The following is an 18,850-nucleotide window of genomic DNA, read 5'->3' as shown; positions in this document are numbered from 1 at the left end:
GGCCAGGGACACAGAGGGGGACGTGGACAGTATGTGCCTGGGAGTGAGCGAGCGTGGGAGAGTCTCAGGGAACTACTGCCACCACGGTGCACAGGGTACAGTACGGAGACCAGGGACTACTGAAAAATCAACACAGGTGAGTTAAGGGAACAAACAAGGACAAGCAGCTGCCCAGGCACAAAGAGGAGACGCTGTATTAGCATATAGCAGGAGTAAGACTAAATGACTCTCTTAGCTAGACTTAGAATTTGAGTCTAGCTATGTGAAGTTCTTCCATGTCTTTAAGTAAATCAAGGTTTTTGTGAGACTCACCCCCATTGAACAGGATGTGATTAAGGACTACAGTCCAATATGACTTCTTAAAAATTCTGAAAAGAAAAACTAACCCTATAGCCACCTTCCTTTCTAAATCATCAGTGTATTTCAAATGCAAAGTATGGAATTATATCTCCAGGTTGATAACAAAACCAGAAAGCATCAAACTGAGTCCCAGTAGATTGGTCAAACTTGTGCCAGTGCGGTTAACTTGCTTTATCAGAACCGGACCAGGCTTGTGCTACATCTCACTGATCTGCCGTTCTGCACTACGGGGCTACTAGGTTGGGTATTAAAATCCTGGTTCCTGAGGAACAGTCAATAAGACCAGATATACGTGAAACAAACACGGGACTACAAGTTAAACCTCCAAAACCAACAGGCGGTGAGACAAACAACAACGTACCTCAAATCCACCAATGATTAGAAGGGCGTTGATACTGTGGGAACGCATCTGTTCGGCAATACTCTCCAAGTGCTTTCCAGGTAGGGTGCTGAAGACAGACAGAACCAGAGGTGAGAGCACACCCACATGCTGGGATTATCTACCCACCCGTTGGGGGTCTCGTCTCCCAACTCCCACCTATGTCTGAACTCGGTGGCATGAAAGGTACAGTGGACAGTTGGGCTACTTTCCTATGGTTCCACAGTTGACAGCACCCAGGATAGCGGAGTCCTGGAGAATGATCACTAAAGGCAGGGACAGCAAGATATTAGGTCCCCAAAGAGCGTTTTTGCAAAAGCAGGAGAACTGGGGACTTAGCTCAGTGGTAAAGTATTTGCCTAACATGTGCAAAGCACTGAATTTAATCCAATCCACCAAATATAGGCAGACAGACAGAAATAATGCTACCCCAGAGGACTTATGCTGCCTCCACAAGGTGTGGCGCTGCATACCTAGAATCTCAACACTCAAGGTGGAAACAGGATTGGTGAGTTCAAGACCAGTCTGAGCTCCAGGAGACATAGTGAAATCCAGACCAGACTGAGCTACACATTAAGACCCCAACTCAAAAGAGCCAAAACAATTGCACTGGCTCATGAGAAAAAAGAAAATATACAATAGTTTATGATATCAATAGCAATTGTTGACATAGAAATTTCCATTTTCCAAAATATATGCATGTGCATATGTATATGTGTGTATATATAATATAATATATTTTTATATATTTATGTGTATATAAATAATATGATAATATATAATATGTTAACTGATAAATATTTCCTTTAATGTATGCTATGTATATGCATATACATCAATTTACTTTCTTTCAAAACCACATCCACCTACATTCCCCTTCTACACTGTCACCTATTTCCAAAGACACGGTCGGCAGGGACATCACTAAGCAAAGGAAAGTGACTCACACCTGATTCTAGTATTTCATCTGAAAACCACCCCGATGTACTTTTCATGCCTAAACGAGAAAATGAAGTACTTATACTGCTGGCAAACAAATGTAAGTTTAAGATGAAGCTATTGGAATATGGAAATAGAATATAGAAAATTGCAACAAACAAATGCATATGTCCAAGGGGCAAACTGGGCATCTGCAGCAAGTGTCTCCAGCTGTCAGCTCATTCCCACACAGCCAAAGAGTGATGCTCAGGTTCCGTTACAAGGAGCACACCTGGCTTGCATAACCTTCAGTCTACTGGGGCTTTGCCATCCAAAGAACCCATTCCGTGGCACCAAGGAAAATGATCCAGATGGTTGAGCGCCACCCTGTGGAATCCCCACCTGTCCAGCTGGCAGCAGAAGCCCTGATTTTGAAGTGAGCAAAAAAAAAAAAAAAAAAAAAAGTTGGCTTGATTCTTCTCAGTCACAATGACACAGAGCCCAATACATAAAAATGACTTTACTAATACTTGTATCCTGGAAGTAACTAAAGATTTAAAGGGGTTGGACCTAACATAACACACTTTGTTAAAATGCCTTAATCCTAGCTATGTAGATAAAAAAAAAATGATTTTTTTTTTTAAGTCAGAAAAACATGATTTTAAATTAGCAATACCCAGGTCATTTCTTCAGCTACGCAACCTAGCTTGGAGTCACTGTGTCGCTCAGTTCGGTTAGACCCAGACAAAATGCCCCTTTCGCAACACCGAAATACGTGCTTGTTCACATGATGGTACAGGTAATGACAGGTAATCATCCCTCATTTTCATGACCAGAGTAGGGCAGAAGCTTTTCATATTCACGTAAATGGAAATATGGAATGAATGGAATTTTTGAGTGCTGGGGATTGAACCTAAGACCTCATGGATGATACGCACACACTAACCAGTGAGGTACGAATTCAATCCAACCTGCGCCTCTCCCCCCACTCCTGGCACTGAGCTCCCTACAGCAGGGCTGAGTTCCTGGAGCAATGGCAGACAGATATCCCTGCTTCATTAGGTGTCCATTAGGTGTCACGCTCTCGACACATCTAGCCACTCTCTCTAGCAGGTGCTTCTTCCTTCTTTGTTAACAACTACTGGATGGCTCACAGTTAAGAACACTTGCTGCTCTTGCAGAGGATTGGGTTTTGGTTCCCAGAACCCACACGGCAGCTCACAACCATCTTTAATTCCAGCTCCAGGTGAACTAACGCCTTCACACATGACGCACATACACAGAGACAAAACATTCCTACATATAAGTTGAAAATAAAATAAGCAGAACTTCTTTAAGAGTGAAAATTTAGAAATTACCGTTTTGTCCCAAGAATGGACCCTCCTTGTCCAGTCCATCCTCCAACATCTCCCCACCTGATTTCTTTTACCTAAATTTCAAACATAGAATGAAACAGCTGAAATAGAGGAAGAAAAAAAGGCAGGAACCAAAGGCTCTGAAAACAGCGCAAGGTTCTGAACTCTCTCACAGGCTGAGTTCCCAGAGAGATTGGTTAGGCTGCAACTCTGTCCACCCCCTCATACACACACACACTGTGGTGCTAACTCAGTGAAGACATGGCGTGTCCTTTTAAGGTTAAACAAAATGCAAAGCCTCAGTAAAACTATTCTTCCCTGCCTGTGGGTGATGTCCACACCTAACCCTCCCTAAACATGTGTCCTACGTAGACACCTGAGATGACCAGAATCTGTCACTAGAAAAGAAACCTGATATCATGGCTTTCAAATTGGTAAAGGTTAAAAATAATTTAGCACTGAAGGCAAAGAAGAAAACAAAGAGAGAAATGTGAACATCGTTTGGCTACGCAGATGAAGTTTAATTAACTGTGGGCGATTCCCATGTTAGGTGAGGCATGAGTTAGTCACAGAACAGAACACAGTGGGCGAGAATTCCAGGTCTGCCAGCTTCTAGTCAAGTGATTTTTGGAGAAATTCTGGTGAGGTTTTTAGGGAAGTTACACACCTCTTCCAACTTGGCATCTCCAACCTACTGCCATAGTACCAATTACAGCAGGTCTGGGTTCAGACATGCCTCATGTCTGATGGTGATCTTGCTTCAAATCTTACATCAGGAGAGGCACCACAAAATCCTGAATGTAGGTGCTGTGACGAGTCTGGCCTAACTCATGTGCATATTCTCACTTCTCTAGGAACTACTGGGAGACTCACTTGGCCTTTGGCGAAGCCATCAAAGCCATCATAGACTGCAAACATCCTGTGACCATCTGCAATGCCGACTCGAACAGCGGAGCGCACGGCTGCATTCATTCCAGCTGCGGGTGCCCCTACATTGATGACAGCCACATTGCAGTTGCTCTGAAAACAACAGGGCAGTGTCAGGTCATCAGACAAGAGCAAGCTCCCATTTGCAGACTTATAAGGGGGGTCATTCTGTGTCACGTTCGGCAGGAGGTGACCATGTTATGATTGAGGTCACAATGGGGAGGTGATGATAAGCTTCCAAGGATTCACACTGAGGTATGGGGTAAAAAAGATCCCTGAGGCACTCAGAAGACTGGGCCATTGATGGAAGCTGGCTACTACCTTTGTGATCTTGTCATCGGGCAGCTTCACGGCAAGACGCTTGTAGGTCTTCAGGTTTCCCTCAAAACTCCTTAAGAAAAACGACAATTTATTTTTAATTTAATATGGGTTTGTGAATATGAGTGCAGTGCCCGTGGAGGCCAGAAGAGGGCATCCGATTTCCCTGGAGCTGGATTTACGGCAGTTTTATGAGCTGAGGTATGCTGGTTCTGAGAACTGATCTTACTTACCTTGTTCCCTAAACTGCTGAGCCATCTCTTCAACCCAAACTCTTGTAATTTTTATATTGAGACTAAGTACAGTCTCAAGAACCAAACAAGGACCTAAATCTCTAGCAGAGTTTTATTCTCGATCACTTACCTCCCTCGGAGTTGTACGGCATCCTTAAATCTCCTCTCATCCATTGCCTTCTGGACATCCTGGGTCTTTAAAAAAAAAAAGGAATAATGAATGAATAGAGTTTGAAATGCTCTAAGGCTGAATCTTCACAGTCTGACCCCCATTGGATTGTTAATGGCCCCCAAATTGACAGCTGACGTGGCATGCTTGAGGGTAGAGCCCCAAAGAAAAGGAGGGACTCTTTCTGCTCATGGCCACACAATCAAAAAGATTGATTTGCACAAAGGCAAGATTCATGGTCTTTTAGGAGGTCTGATTAGTCCTCGATGCAGCTCATTTAAGGAAAAAGGAAAGCAGAGCTAGCTCACTGCCTCACTGAGGACTACAGATCTCCAGTGTCGGTCACAGATGGCTGAGGAGAACAGAGGGATGAAGGCAGCCTCAAGACAGAGGGCTCAGGGCTGAACACCCCGACTGTCTCAGCAAGTGACTCTCTGTGGCTACTTGCTGAAGCCTCTATGTGATCATTTGAGTATCAGGTAAGTTACAAGTCTACAATGAACAAAAAGACACAGGGGATGAACAATAAGGCCCAAAGAAATGTACCACACATGGTTCAGGGCTTTGACCTTTTAATCCTATCATCTCTCACACAGTTTCAGACACTTCTTTTATCCTCCCATCCCCAAGGATACATAGGAACACACACAGACAAAAAGAGAGACACACATCACCACACATATGTATATATACTGTCTTTGTCCTATTGGCTTCTGGGAATTAAGGTTACTTTCAACAAATCTCCTGGCACACTATCATTGTGTATGTGTCTGTCTGTTTGTATGTATGTCTCTCTGTCTGTGTGTGTCTATCTGTATATGTCTGTATGTATGTTTCTCTATCTCTGTCTCTGTCTCTGTCTCTGTCTCTGTGTGTGTGTGTGTGTGTGTGTGTGTGTGTGTGTGTGTGTGGTGTCTGTATTATATAAGGCATAAATGTCAGGATCATTCAAAAGCCCAAATACTGCAACATTTCATGAAATATTCTTTTTGGAAAAATAAAAAGTAGTAGCAGTTTCTGATGCAGCAAGTCCACTGAAACTGCACTTACTGAAAAACTGCTTTGCAAAACAGAATCCATTTTTATTTTATCTACCAGTAGAAACACCTGAAGGAACGGGCCTCTCTTAACCTTACTGGAATCTGTCCCAAGGTCCTATCACAGAACAGAATGTCCTCGGGAACAAAAGGACAGAAAACAAAACTGAAGGAACTTAAGCGTGTCACACCTACAGCACCAGTTCCTGGCAGGACCATTTTCCTGCACTCAGTCTTGTTGCTCCTGGTGCCCAGGAGCTACCTGGACCATCTGTGACTGTAGGTGGAAACAGTCACCCACTCTACCAGTTCCTGGTGTAGAATACTCATTGTTAGGACAGGTGACCATGGGAAATGCCTCATGGGTGGCAAAACAAAAGAAGCAGAAGAAGGCGAAGCATTTATACACTAATGACGCAGGGAGCCGGCTGTGCCATCATCTACAGGGTAGATGGATCGTTCTGCCCTCCAAAAGGCCACTTGACCGAGTGCTCAACCGAATCTGAAGCAAACCACACAGCTTGAAACACCCACCTGTTCCCACAGGCGGCCCATCCAATGTCCATGCCCACCCAATACCCGAGCTCACCATTTGCACACACTCCATCAGAGGCAGGCGCACAGCATGGTTTCCTCTCAGAGATACCACACAGGCCGGGGTCTGAGGCGTAGCTTCCAACAAGGCAACGACAGCTTCCACCCCCAAGCGACTGGCCTGCCAATGACAAGCACAATCACTAAAGACAATAGCCCTTCCAGAGACCACTGCAGGGTTCACTGTGCCTGCTTTCTATGCTGTAAAACAATGACTCAATCAGGGGTTTGCCCTGCTTCTGTCTTGCTTATCTCTATTCATCTCTGGAACAATAAGAATATCAACTCCATGAAGAAATACCAGGTAACACTAAGAACTTAGGGTGTGAAGTCAGGATGCTTGCTGTACTCTTGGCTTATGTTCCGGAAGCTTACACTTGGGATACCCATTTCTACAACATGACTTTTACTCTCCTGGCACCCATGACTTCCCTATCAGTAGCATACTGACTTCCCACGTCAGCTGTGACCTCAGTCCAGGAAATTATCCATGTCAGTAAGTCTCAGAGGACCTCTAAATAAGGACATGGGCCACTATCGTCTCGAGGGATGAGGCTGCTGGTCAGCCTTCACAATAAATTAGTGGGTCTAAATTTCTTTTGAGGAGGTATCATGAAAACGTCCAGTACTTTCCATTCCCACTCACCAAAATCCTGTCAAATGCAGAAGGGGTCCCTCCTCGTTGCACGTGTCCAAGAATGGTCACCCGGGTGTCAAAGCCCAGCTGCTTCACCACAAGCTGTGAAGAAGAGTACCCATCAGAAAACAGAGAACCAAACAGACCTCACTGGTGTGGTCACAGGGTGCTGGCACTCACGAAAGGGTGATCTATTTGGTCTTCAGGTGGAAATGCAAAAACTGATCATGCTTCATTTCTCCTTGCAGGAACAGCTATACACAATGCTAAAACTTATTTTTCCAAATAACGCTTTCACGTTTCAATATTTCTGCTGTTTGCTTGTTTATTTTGATTTGGTTTTGGCTACTGGAAACAATATACTTAGGCCAGGTTGACCTTGAACTTAACAATCCTTTTGAGTAAGCATCCTGAGTTTGAGGGTTATGGACAAGAATGGCCACGCTCAGACTACTAAAATTAAAGTCGAAAGAAAGAAGGAAGGAAGGAAGGAAGGAAGGAAGGAAGGAAGGAAACTTGTAAAGCCAGATTGTTAATATCAGGGCTGGAACAACACAGCCTAGCTTGTGGTTCCTGAGTGGTTCTGAGATCCTAGTGAAAAGTCCTGTAGAGACTAGTAAGCACCAGCCTGAAGGAGTAGCAGAGTAGCAGCCTGCTAGATCCCACCCTTCCTCAGGGCCATGAGAAACCAGTGACTCATAGCCAACTAGGCAGGTTTCTTGGTGGGAATGTGATCAGCTGATGCTCCAGGTTAGAAGGAAATTAGAGGGAAAATCGGACATCTCCTTGTCTGTTTTTCCAAATAGAGAAGCCCCTAGACTGTGCTGGCTACCAAATAGTCATGACTCCTTACTTCCAGGGCAAAGTCTACTTAACAGCTGGTCCTTTCTAACCCAAGGCCATGCTTATCCTCTCACTGTCTCGCCTCTGTTGTTAGAGGAGTTATCTGTGGGGCCATTAGGACCACTGGAGACTTGACCCAAGAACTCCTGGCTGTTCAGCTCAAGCTTCATGCTCCCCATGCTATGAAAGTTGACTTAATATTCTAGATCTAAGTCCCATCCATCATCCTGACAATTCTTATGTCCAGCCGGGCAGCAGAGCTTACCTCCTTGATTTTCTCAGAGCTGATTGGTTTATTTTGGGTATCGATTGCTCCTTCAGCCACAATGATAATATTCAGCCTCTTTTTTTGGGCACGGTTCTAAGGAAACAGAAAATTCAAACTCCTTAAATTTATAATCTGTATTTAATGACAACAAACCTGAGAGAGGTGTCCTAAATGGAACTGGCTTCTTTCCAGGTAGAAATCATTGCCGAACTTCAAGTCTTTCTCAGTAACCCCCAAAGTAGGTGAAGGGTTCCTTGGTGATGGCTGAGTTAGTAGTCTAGCTGACAAGTACACATGAGAACATGGCCAAAGTTAGACCTGGGTTATGGTGGGGTATATAGATATGCTGATTGATAGTGATCCCCTTAGCAGTTAGCAAACACAGGCTGCCTGCCCCAAACCATGTTTTCTGTCCCCTTTATGTTTGAGCTTTTTCCCATCTCCCCATGGGACCTCCCTAAACTCAGTCTTGTGAGGTCAACAATTCTCCCCCATCATGTTAGATAATACTGCACACTAACATGGGTGGCTGACAGGCAGGTACAGATATCAGGGAAGGATATTGGAATGTCATAAGACCCAAGCACTGAGTGCTTGTCCCCAGCCCTTGGAACTACTGGATGAGAATATAAGAGATGGAGCCTAGTGGAAGAAGGCTAGGTAATTGGCAGAGAGTGTTTTGGGTGTGTGGGGGTAGAGGGGGGAGATATTACAACCCCATTCTCCCTTGTGGTAGTTTAAATGTAACTGGTCCCCATAAGCTCATAGGGAGTAGCACTATCAGGAGGTATGACCTCATTGGAGGAAGTATGTCAGAGTGGGGGACAGTCTTTGAGGTCCCATATGCTCAAGCTGCATCTAGTTCAGTTCACTTCCTGTTGCCTACAGATCAAGATGAAGAACTCTCAGCTCCTTTTCCAGCACCATACCTGCCTCCGCACAGCCATATCATGTCATGATGATAATGGACTAAACCTCTGAACAGAAAGTCACTCCAATTAAGTATTTTCCTTCTCTACGACTTGCCATAGTGATAGTGTCTTTTCACAGCAACAAAAAACCCTAACCAAAACACTATTAGTCCTTTTCCTTTCTTTTCTTTCTGATCACCGTGAGGTAAACAGACCTCTTCTGTCCCGTAACTCTGTCATGATTCATGATATCATCACAGGCTCAACCAACCATGGGCCAATACTTTCACGAACATGAGACAAAATAAATGTTTTCCTTTACAGTTGATTTAGCTCAGATGTTTGCCACAGGAACAGAAATCTAACAGACACAGAGTCCACATAAAAGGTCTGACACATGCAGTTACACTTATTTCATGCTCTGGGACCCTGACTTATGAACACTCTGAGACCCTGTCATGTGTACTCACATTCTAGTGCCCTGATTTATATAAACTCACAAGGTCACTTGAGGCTAAAATATACCTAAGAGCACAGGGCAACTAAATCATGGTATGGGTTTGCTCATTGTCAATGGATTTACTTTCTATAAAATCCAAACAAAATATGGTCCCTTAGAAAAGTAGGGCAGGAAGGAGTATACTGATAGGGATCAGAAGTATATAGCATCAAAGCCACAAATATTTTTTTCTTGTTTATGGCTGCTATAAAATGTGGCATGCTTTGAACAATGTGCTGACAAGAAATACATTCTTTACAATATACAGGCATGAATACAGAGTAATTACCTTAGTATTGCTTCAAAGAGGACAGGAAGAACAATTTCTATAAATATGGGGTGGCTAAATATGTGTGCTTAGTCACAAAACAATATTCTGCAGTGGTGAAAAAACAATGGAACCTGTGGCCTACCGAAACAGCTCTTTTGGTAAAATACTTGCCTTTACAAGCATAATGACCTGTAGTTGATTCCCAGAGCCTGTTTGGGAGAAAAAGGATGGAGAGAAATAATGGGGCAAGCTGGTAATTCCAGAGCTGGGGAAGGAGACAGAAGGAAGATCCCTGGGATTCACCAATTTGAGATCGTCCCCCAAGGAGAAAAAGGGAGAGAGCTTATGAAGAACAAGACCCAAAGGCATTTTCTTCATTGCTAATTGAGGTCGCAGGGCTATGACCACTGTGGGGAGTGACATCGCTTACAGCCCTGAGCAGGTGGGTCTGGCCTGCATAGATGTAGCTGAATATGATCCAGTGAGCAGCCTTTCTCTGTGCTCTCTGCTTCAGTTCCTGCCTCCAGGTTCCTGCCTTGAGTTCTGCTCTAGACAATGGATTGTAAGCTAAATCTAACCCTTCTCTCGCCAAGTTCATTTTGGTCCAGTGGTTTATCACAGCAACAGAGAAAACAAACTACAATATCGTCATACATGTGTGTAGCTGTACACACATGATCATACATGCATGGGGAATGCACACACAGACAGTGGGATCCTCAGCGTATTTAAATAGGAAGAAAGGCACCACGCCATTTCAACTGAAGTGTCTCCATGTTTGGTATCTGAATTAACTGCTCCACTGACTTTTACAAAGTCACTAAGGAATATACTTTTCCCATGTAAGAGAGGAGCACCTTCGGTCATGGAAAGGTGAGGTTATTTGATCAAAGTCATTCTCTTTGTAGTACGGTCTATATCTAGGTCAAGGAACTCTATAGCCTTGCAAAGCCCTTTACACATTTTACACTCAAGTGCATATTGCGGAGACTGTTTCTTAGACTAGGAAATCTTCTAGAATATCGGGTAACTTCTTGCAGTATCATACTGCTGACCCATAAAAACAAATAAGAGGTACAGAGATAGCAAATGTCTACCCTAACTCAACCAAAACTTGGGGGGGGTGGGAAAGCTATGCATCCTGGTTTTGTCCTGCTTGAGAGCACACTGTAGGAAGTCTAGAATAGAAGGTTTTCGGATGAGATGACATGAAGAAACGGTCTTTAAATCTAAGAGTATCTAGAAACTAAATGACCATTCCAATCACATAGACTGACTGCATACTTCCGGTCAGCCAAGCCCCAACAGTCTTTCACATCTCTGAATCATTGCCCATAGATCTGTGGCCTGTGACAATTCACTGCGCAATCAGGCTTCAGGTAAATCAGGGAGAAGACATAAGGGGACCAGATATGACTTCTAAGGAGGTAGAGACCACTGAGGTGATGTCCTGTGTGATGGCAATCCTCAGTCTTTGGGTCATACAACAGTGGCAGTAAATGGGATAACCTGTCTTAATTAGGCATCTAAGTAATGCCCCCAGATGAGGCAGGACCAAAGCAGAGGCAACTCCCTCCCCATGGCAACAGCTGCACTCTGGCCATCCACTGTAGCTGGCTTATTTCATGTTAAGGAGGCTGAACCTCATTTTTCTCACTTTGATGTAACTTTAATCAATAGCTTGCCACATTAAGTGTTTATTTCAGCAAAACCTATTTGGTTCATGACTTGAATTATTGTCCTCCTTTGAGACTGTTATTCAAAAGCAATGTTTTATTGTCCACGCACACACAGCCTTTCCCAGACAGTTCTTCTGTGCTTGCTGGCTATAAATAAAATTGGTCTGTGATATAATGCTTACATAATTTTCTTGTAGAGCAGTGATAAGATTGTTTCAAAAATAAGGGAGAGAAAAGTAGCGTCCTTATTAATATCTCTGCCCTGAAAGCTACGCATGCTCTTAAAGGGGCCCTCCCATGCTGTATTAGGCCTTCATGGCGGATATCCGCCCTACTCTAATACTTCGAAGAACAACGTACAACAAAATCCTGACAGGGGAAGAGAGGAACATGGTTCAAAATAGTTAGGAAACAGAAGAGCCGAAAAGTCCCCATACTCCGTGGAAAGAAATGTCCCAACACCTCACCCCACCTGGAGGTGGGCGGGGAGAAGAGCAGGATTTAAAACTAGCAAGTCCAACATATGTCTGAGTTCAGTGATGAGGAAGTCTTGAACGGCAAACAAGAGTTGTGTCTGTAATCCTGACTTTGTTTAATCACCACAATGGCATTTCATGGTGTGAGAGCCACCTAGACACAGAACTACTGCTTTAGATGAAAGAGAATCAACAGTTCCAGCTGTTTCTCCATGGCAACATCGGAAAGAGAACCATATAGTCACAGGCTGTGTGGGCAAATCCTTAGCAGCAGGCTTGACCTCGTTTTATGGGCAGCAATCAAGTTTTCAAGTGTTCAAAAAAGCCATCCAAATAGGTCACCCCAGAAGGCCTTGTGGATCCTTACCCAAGCAACATATCCAGATTCCCAATTACCTCTGAGAGTTTCAGGCACATGTTTTCCTCCCAGCCTTCCTCGGGTGGAGACTCCGGAAGGAACACCCAGTCAGCACCGCAAGCCAAGGCACTCACCAAGGCCAAGTAACTGCGTGGGAAGAGAGTGATTAATACCCAGGGAGGAAAGAGCAGCCTGCTGGTAAGGCTCGTGGGCCACGGCCACCCATGCTCAAAGACAACCTTGGGCAGCTCTGGCCCTTGAGACCCTGCAGGAGTGTTATGGCCCCTGTAGCGATGCAAGGTGCAGAGCACAATGTGGAGCCCTCACACAGATGCCACGAAGGCTGTACCCACCAGGATGGTGTCTGTAGATACCTACCCACAGTGTCTCCCCATCACCTCCAGGACGAAGGTCCTCTGGTGGCTGGAAAAGCAGTACAGGGCACACATTACCATTCACAGCAAGCAAGTATACTTACAGCCATGGCTGACAGACAACCTGCTTCTCAACTACGGCTGGCACCTTGCTCCCAAAAGCTGACTCATTTTCTACAAAAAGCAAGCTCTAATGCAAGTGTTTCAGACCTAAGGAGGCTTCAATAATGACTGCATTTGGAGGGAGGTTTTTGCTTTTAAAACATGCTTTGAAACACTCTGACACTGAACTCTCTGAGTAGCCAAGGGTGGGTGATCTTGAGCTTCTGATCCTTTTGTCTCCACATCTAAGATGCTATGTCTACAGGTAGGCACTACCACTTCCAGCTTACATTGTACAGAAAATATTTCCACCCTTCACTTGTTCCCTACGACTTTTTTATTCTTTTCAGGTGATTTCCTATGACCTTTTCTAAAAAGCATCACTATGAACTATGCTGGATACTTCTTCTTAAAGACATGGGTCAGCCAGGCTCTTATCTGCCATCTCAGAACTGGAGAGGCAACAAAGTTGGGGGTTTAAGTCCATTCTCGTCTACAGAGGGAATCGTGAAGCCATAGGCTAGCTATATCCATGTGAGCACATGAGCATGGATGCTACTAAAAGTCAACTCCATCAACACATAGTGACCGTCTTTCCTGGCAGTGGAAAAATCCAACTGTTCTGAGCCATTCTTCCAGTCCTAAAGAGGTGATGTGTTTTCCCAGTGCCACAAAGTTCAGTGGACAGAGGGGCAGCTAAGAACCGGACTCCATGAAGCCCTAGTCTCCTTCAGTAACATTTGTTCCAATGTTCCAAGCTTCACGCTACCTACTCAAAATAAAAGGCTTATCTGACTTACTATTTCCCAGGATTGTCACAAAAAGGCTTCTAGGACCTCCTTGATGCTCTAGAGATGTTACTGATGCCTCCTTGTGGGCCTACAGCACTGCAGATTAGTGTGAGTGTTCTACTCACACTCCAGTTCACCTCATCTGTAGCTTAGAACCCTAAAAGTGACACTATAATGTCTCACTCCACTAACGAGTGTGCCAACCTCACTGAATGCCTCCTCTCTTTTTCTGTTATTCCATGAGAAGAGCCTGGGGGAGGGGGACTTTAGATCATTTTCGTTTCCTTCTGTTTTCCAGCTTCTTGCCCATAAGCACACTTAGAAAAATACGAATATGTTATCTGCAGGATGTGCAGGTGCCAGCAGTAATAACCTATTAGTTTCTCTAAGTCCTTTTACCTCTGGGCAGTGGTCATGATGGCATCAACAACTTCAATAATTCGGTGCAGAGCCGAATCTGTGCCAATGGTCATGTCTGTGCCGCAGAAGTCATTGTCGATGGAGCCCACCATGCCCACCACATTGAGGTAGGAGTGCTTCTCGACTGCATCCTTATCGATCTCACCTGCATTGGGGACAAGAAACACACTTCACATTTGGGAAGAGCTGCCATGTCTCCTTGTGCTCCACCAGATGTGAAAGACAATGGCCATGGGATAAAAATCAAGTACTCTAAGCTCTGCTTTTTCTTTTAATATTTATTTATTATATATACAATGTTCGGTCTGTGTGTATGCCTGCAGGCAAGAAGAAGGCACCAGACCTCATTACAAATGGTTGTGAACCACCATGTGGTTGCTGGGAATTGAACAAGATCTTTGGAAGAGCAGGCAATGCTCTTAATCGCTGAGCCATCTCTCCAGTCCTAAGCTCTGTTTTTTTTATGAATTTCCCCAGAATTATACATACCCTGAATCAGTACACTGAAAGAAAGAGAAGCCGGAGGAAGACAGAAGGGATTACACAAAATGTAAATTGGCACTGAGCATTAAGCAGGAACACAGAATAATTTTTTAAAAAAATTTAAAAATTCAAAGTTTTCAATTTAAGACAAAGACTTAAATTTTTCTTAGCAATGGCTTTGGACAGTAATCACTTTCAAGAAGGTGCTGTGGGACAATGGTTTTATCCTGTAAAGATTTGTTTCTTGTACTTATTTAATAAAATGCTGATTGGCCAGTAGCCAGGCAGGAAATATAGGTGGGGCAATTAGAACAGGAGAATTCTGGGAAGAGGAAAGAGTCAATCTGCAGTCGTCACCCAGACACAGAGGAAGCCAGCCACAGAGCAAGCAAGATGTGACTGCCTCGCCAAAAAAGGTACCAAGCCACGTGGCTAACACAGACAAGACTTGTGGGCTAATTTAAGTTATAAGAGTTAATAAGAAGCCTGAGCTAATAGACTAATCAGTTTATAATTAATGTGGACCTCTGTGTAGTTTATTTGGGCCTAAACAGCTGTGGGACCCGGTGGGACAGAAACCTCAGTCAACATAAGGGCATATCATAATTTCATAATTAAGTACTTTAGAAACTTATGGTCACTTTCATATCGATTTCTTAAAGATGCCCATAGAACTAGTTGGTACATGTGCAGCTAGAACACTTCTCAGATAAATACATCTGGTCAGGTAGTTCTGCACAGATGACATTAGAATAGTGTATATATGTATGTATAGGGGGTGCCTAGGCCTTTACCAATAGTCACCAATGGGTTGGTGAATGAAAAGATGGGTAAGGACTCTCTGCTCTACTTCCTGAGTAGATTTGTCTGTCTGTTTTTCAAGACAGGATTTCTCTGTGTAGTTTTGGCTCTCCTAGAACTCACTCTGTAGACCAAGATGCCTTCTAACTCACAGAGATAGATTTTTGAAGGTTTTTTTGTTTTTTGATTTTTTTTTTTATGAAATTTGAGGACATGTTTTATCTAAAGCTTTCAATTTTCATGATGTTATTATTTGAGCAACACACCCTTGCAGGTTATACTTTATATAGAATTGGAACTATATAATAACAGATTTAAGGAGACAGAGACAACATTGCATACAGAGTTCTCAGACATCCTTTCTTAAGTAACAGCAAAACTGATTTAAAATAAAAATAAAAAATGAGTAAAAGCAGATCAGCATCTTCTAATTAAACTCTTGCAACAACGTAAGTTTGGAAACATCCCAGCATAGCAGGAGGAGTGCAGTGTGAAGGCGTGGAAGTGTGGACGTTGACATCCAAGGGCTGGTATGCACCCAGACCATGGTCACAGTTGCTTGGCTTCCCCTGAGACACGTCAATTGGAAAATGGGGGTGTGGCTGGGACTGTAGCTCAGTGGTAGAGTGCTTGCCTGGAAAATGGGGGTGCATATGACTGCTGTCATGAGGGATTCCATAGGCCTAGCACACAGTGGGGCTTATTGTCATTACTGCTTTTATCCTGTGGTGCCAAATCCTGAAATAAGACCACAGCCACACTTCAACTATAAGAGAAAAAAACAAACAAACAAAAAAAAAAAAAAAAAAAAACGGGACCGTGTGATGCACACCTTTAACCCCCAGCCCTTAGGAGGCTGATACTGTGCATCTGTCTCTATGAGTTCAAGCAAGTCTGGTCTAAATAGTGAGACCACATCTCAAAAACTAAAATGAAATAAAAATTAAAAAGTTGGCTCAAAAGTATGTATGCTCATGCCAATTATCAATAAAATTACTCCTATTTTTGCTCCCTTAAAGAATGTCCGACTTTGCAAGCTCCTGAAACGCCAACGGCAGGGGAAACGTGAAGCAGGTAACTCCATGAAAGGCGGAAGCAGAAACGGGAACATACCATTCTTAGCCAGCTCTTCCAGCAGTCCATTCCACTCCTTCCGAAAAAGGTTGGCTCCTGTGAGACTTCCGTCCCCGCCGATCACGCATAGGTTGGTGATGCCCAAACGCACCAAGTTACAGGCAGCTTTCAGGCGCCCTTCCCGGCTGCGAAAGACCTGGCAACGGGCACTGCCGATGATCGTCCCACCCTGGAGAGGACATAAATCACGCTCACTGACAGGAAGCCCAAGGGATCGGCACAGGAATGGATCGACTATATACGTAGAACGTTCCACATGTTTTCCTCATTTTCATCTCTGCAATCAGTCTACTGTCAAAATCTGAGGGCCCCACTGGGAATCCATGAAGAAATGCGCTAGCCTGGTGCCCATGAAAGAGAAATGGGGGGACAGAGCAAATGTCTACAGGGTCACCACAGCCTCCTACCTTGTTAGAGTCAAAGCAGTCCCAACAGGAGATGACCAGGTACACACAGTGGGAAAGATATGTCAGCACTTCACCTGTCCTGCCTCAGTGACCTGGCTCTCCTGTGTGTCAGATCAGTGAACCAAAGGATTATGAAAGGTGTGCAGCTTCCATGATTGCACCTAAAGCTATAGTCCTGGAGTGGCTGCCCCCACGAGAGTCAGGACTACATCCTAGGCTGAGAATGGACCTGTGCCTCTCAGCAAACCTGCCATTCACAACCACAAGCGCATTTCCTTGTTTGCTATCTCTATCGCAACAGCAAAATGAGACTGTTCTGTGTTGGTAACGAGCTAATGTCTGTGAAGTATGACTCGCCTAATTATGAATGGGTCAAACGTCCTTCCCTCTCTTTCCAGGTATGCAGCAAAGCTAAGAACTCCCCAAGGGCAATCTCAGTCTTCGACAGTTGTTGAAGTGCACACCCCTTATCACCTTCAGTGTGATTTTGCCAATTTTACTTATACTAAAAAAAAAGTGCTCAAGCCGGGCATCGTGGCTCTCACCTTTAGTCCTAGCACTCGGGAGAGAGAGGCAGGTGGAACTCTGGGAGTCCCAAGGCAGCCTAGTCTACAGAGCGAGTTCCTGGACAGCCAGGGCTACACAGAGAAACCCTGTCATGAGAAATAAAAAAAGACTCAAGATGAGTCAGAGATTAATCCTTAGGTTTGAGAAGCTCAAGTCACAAATAAAGAGCTTTTTATAGTCTTTTCTTTCTACAGCATCTCTTTTTCTCAACTAATTTGAACCCTTTCTTAAGTCAAAATGTTCCAGGAGTTTATGAAACATCCTGGACAGATTTCTTTTAAATTCAAAGCAAGCAACTGTTTTGCCTGGAGCAGCAATTACTTCTTCCTTGTGCACAACACAGAAATTAGCTGTGTTTGCTTCAAGCTAGAGCAGGGATGAAGTGTCCTTGTTAAATCCACAACTCTAGGGGCGGCCAGGCAGAATCGTTCCCCAGCTTTGTTTCACTCGGTGCCAAGAGATATGTAAAAATCCACTGGGCATAGAGATTTGCCAAAAGCACATAGCACCAGCAAACCAAAGTAACCTCTACATTCCTCTGCTCAAAAAAAAAAAAAAAAAAAAAAAAAGAAAGAAAGAAAGAAAGAAAAAGAAAATTCCAGAAGTAACACAATGAACAGTAGCTGAGGCTGAGACATACAAGTTTGTATATTACAAGGATACTTCCTGAGTTAAGGTCATGCTGGTGTTTTTAAGACTTAATAAAAGGGCCTGGAAGATGACTCAGTGGTTAAGACTACTTGCTGTATAATTATGAGGACCAGAGTTCAGATTCCAGCTCCCATGTAACAAGTCAGGTATTCTGCAAACGGCTGTGATTCCAGCTCCAAGAGATCCAATATCTTTTTCTGGCATTCCTGTGCACAAGTGCACAGACAAGCACGCGCGCGCACACACACACAGGCACACATATACTCACATGAAATAAATAATAATGAAATGACCCATATTGTAGATTGAATGTGAAATAGATCCCACAGGCAGCTGTGTTTGAACCCTTGGTCCTCAAGTAGTGATGCTACTGTTTGGGAAGAATTGTGGCTGCTTTGACAAGGACTGAAGTTCAAGTGGGTTGCTGGGGTGATCTTCGAAAATGATAACTACCTCAGCTTCTGGCCCCAGCTCTCTGCTTCTTATATTGTGAGAAGCCATGCAAGAATCTGCCTCTGGCTTGGCTCTGGAGGGGTTCCCAGGAGTCCACGGGTATGTCTGGACCCTGGGCAGTGGAGGAGAGGGTGCCTGAACTGGCCTTTTCCCATAGTCAGACTGATGACTATCTTGCATATCACCATAGAACTTTTGTCTGGCGACGGATGGAGATAGAGATAGAGACCCACATCGGAGCACTGGACTGAGCTCCCAAGGTCCAGTTGAAAAGTGGAAGGAGGGAGAATATGATCAAGGAAGTCAGGACCATGAGGGGTTGGTCCACCCACTCAGTGTGCCTGAGCTAAAGGGAGTTCACCAACTCCAGCTGGACTGGGAATGAACGAGCATGGGATCAAATTGGACCCTCTGACAATTGGGGCAGACTGAGGG

At 44.2% G+C, this 18,850-nt stretch overlaps 1 protein-coding gene across 2 annotated transcripts in view; it reads right to left on the bottom strand.

Annotated features, from left to right (window-relative positions):
• The window catches only part of LOC121432556 (phosphofructokinase, platelet), a 63,726-nt gene that overhangs the window by 18,020 nt on the left and 26,856 nt on the right, over positions 1–18,850 (bottom strand). For both annotated transcript variants that reach the window (XM_041630580.1, XM_041630579.1), the window contains exons 4-15: positions 16,317–16,506; positions 13,899–14,064; positions 12,611–12,655; positions 12,271–12,379; positions 8,036–8,131; positions 6,937–7,029; positions 6,286–6,411; positions 4,621–4,685; positions 4,261–4,330; positions 3,886–4,032; positions 3,016–3,086; positions 722–809 (exon numbers count right to left, since the gene is read on the bottom strand). In XM_041630580.1, the coding sequence (XP_041486514.1) occupies positions 722–809; positions 3,016–3,086; positions 3,886–4,032; positions 4,261–4,330; positions 4,621–4,685; positions 6,286–6,411; positions 6,937–7,029; positions 8,036–8,131; positions 12,271–12,379; positions 12,611–12,655; positions 13,899–14,064; positions 16,317–16,506 (1,266 nt within the window). The remainder of the gene's footprint in view (positions 1–721; positions 810–3,015; positions 3,087–3,885; positions 4,033–4,260; positions 4,331–4,620; positions 4,686–6,285; positions 6,412–6,936; positions 7,030–8,035; positions 8,132–12,270; positions 12,380–12,610; positions 12,656–13,898; positions 14,065–16,316; positions 16,507–18,850) is intronic.

Source organism: Microtus oregoni, unplaced genomic scaffold (genome assembly GCF_018167655.1).
Source record: "Microtus oregoni isolate MIOR12 unplaced genomic scaffold, Mior012 000035F_ref0000213, whole genome shotgun sequence".
Classification (NCBI taxonomy): Eukaryota; Metazoa; Chordata; class Mammalia; order Rodentia; family Cricetidae; genus Microtus; species Microtus oregoni.
The sequence above is the reverse complement of the archived record's forward strand: the minus strand, read 5'-3'. Positions and strand labels throughout refer to the sequence as shown.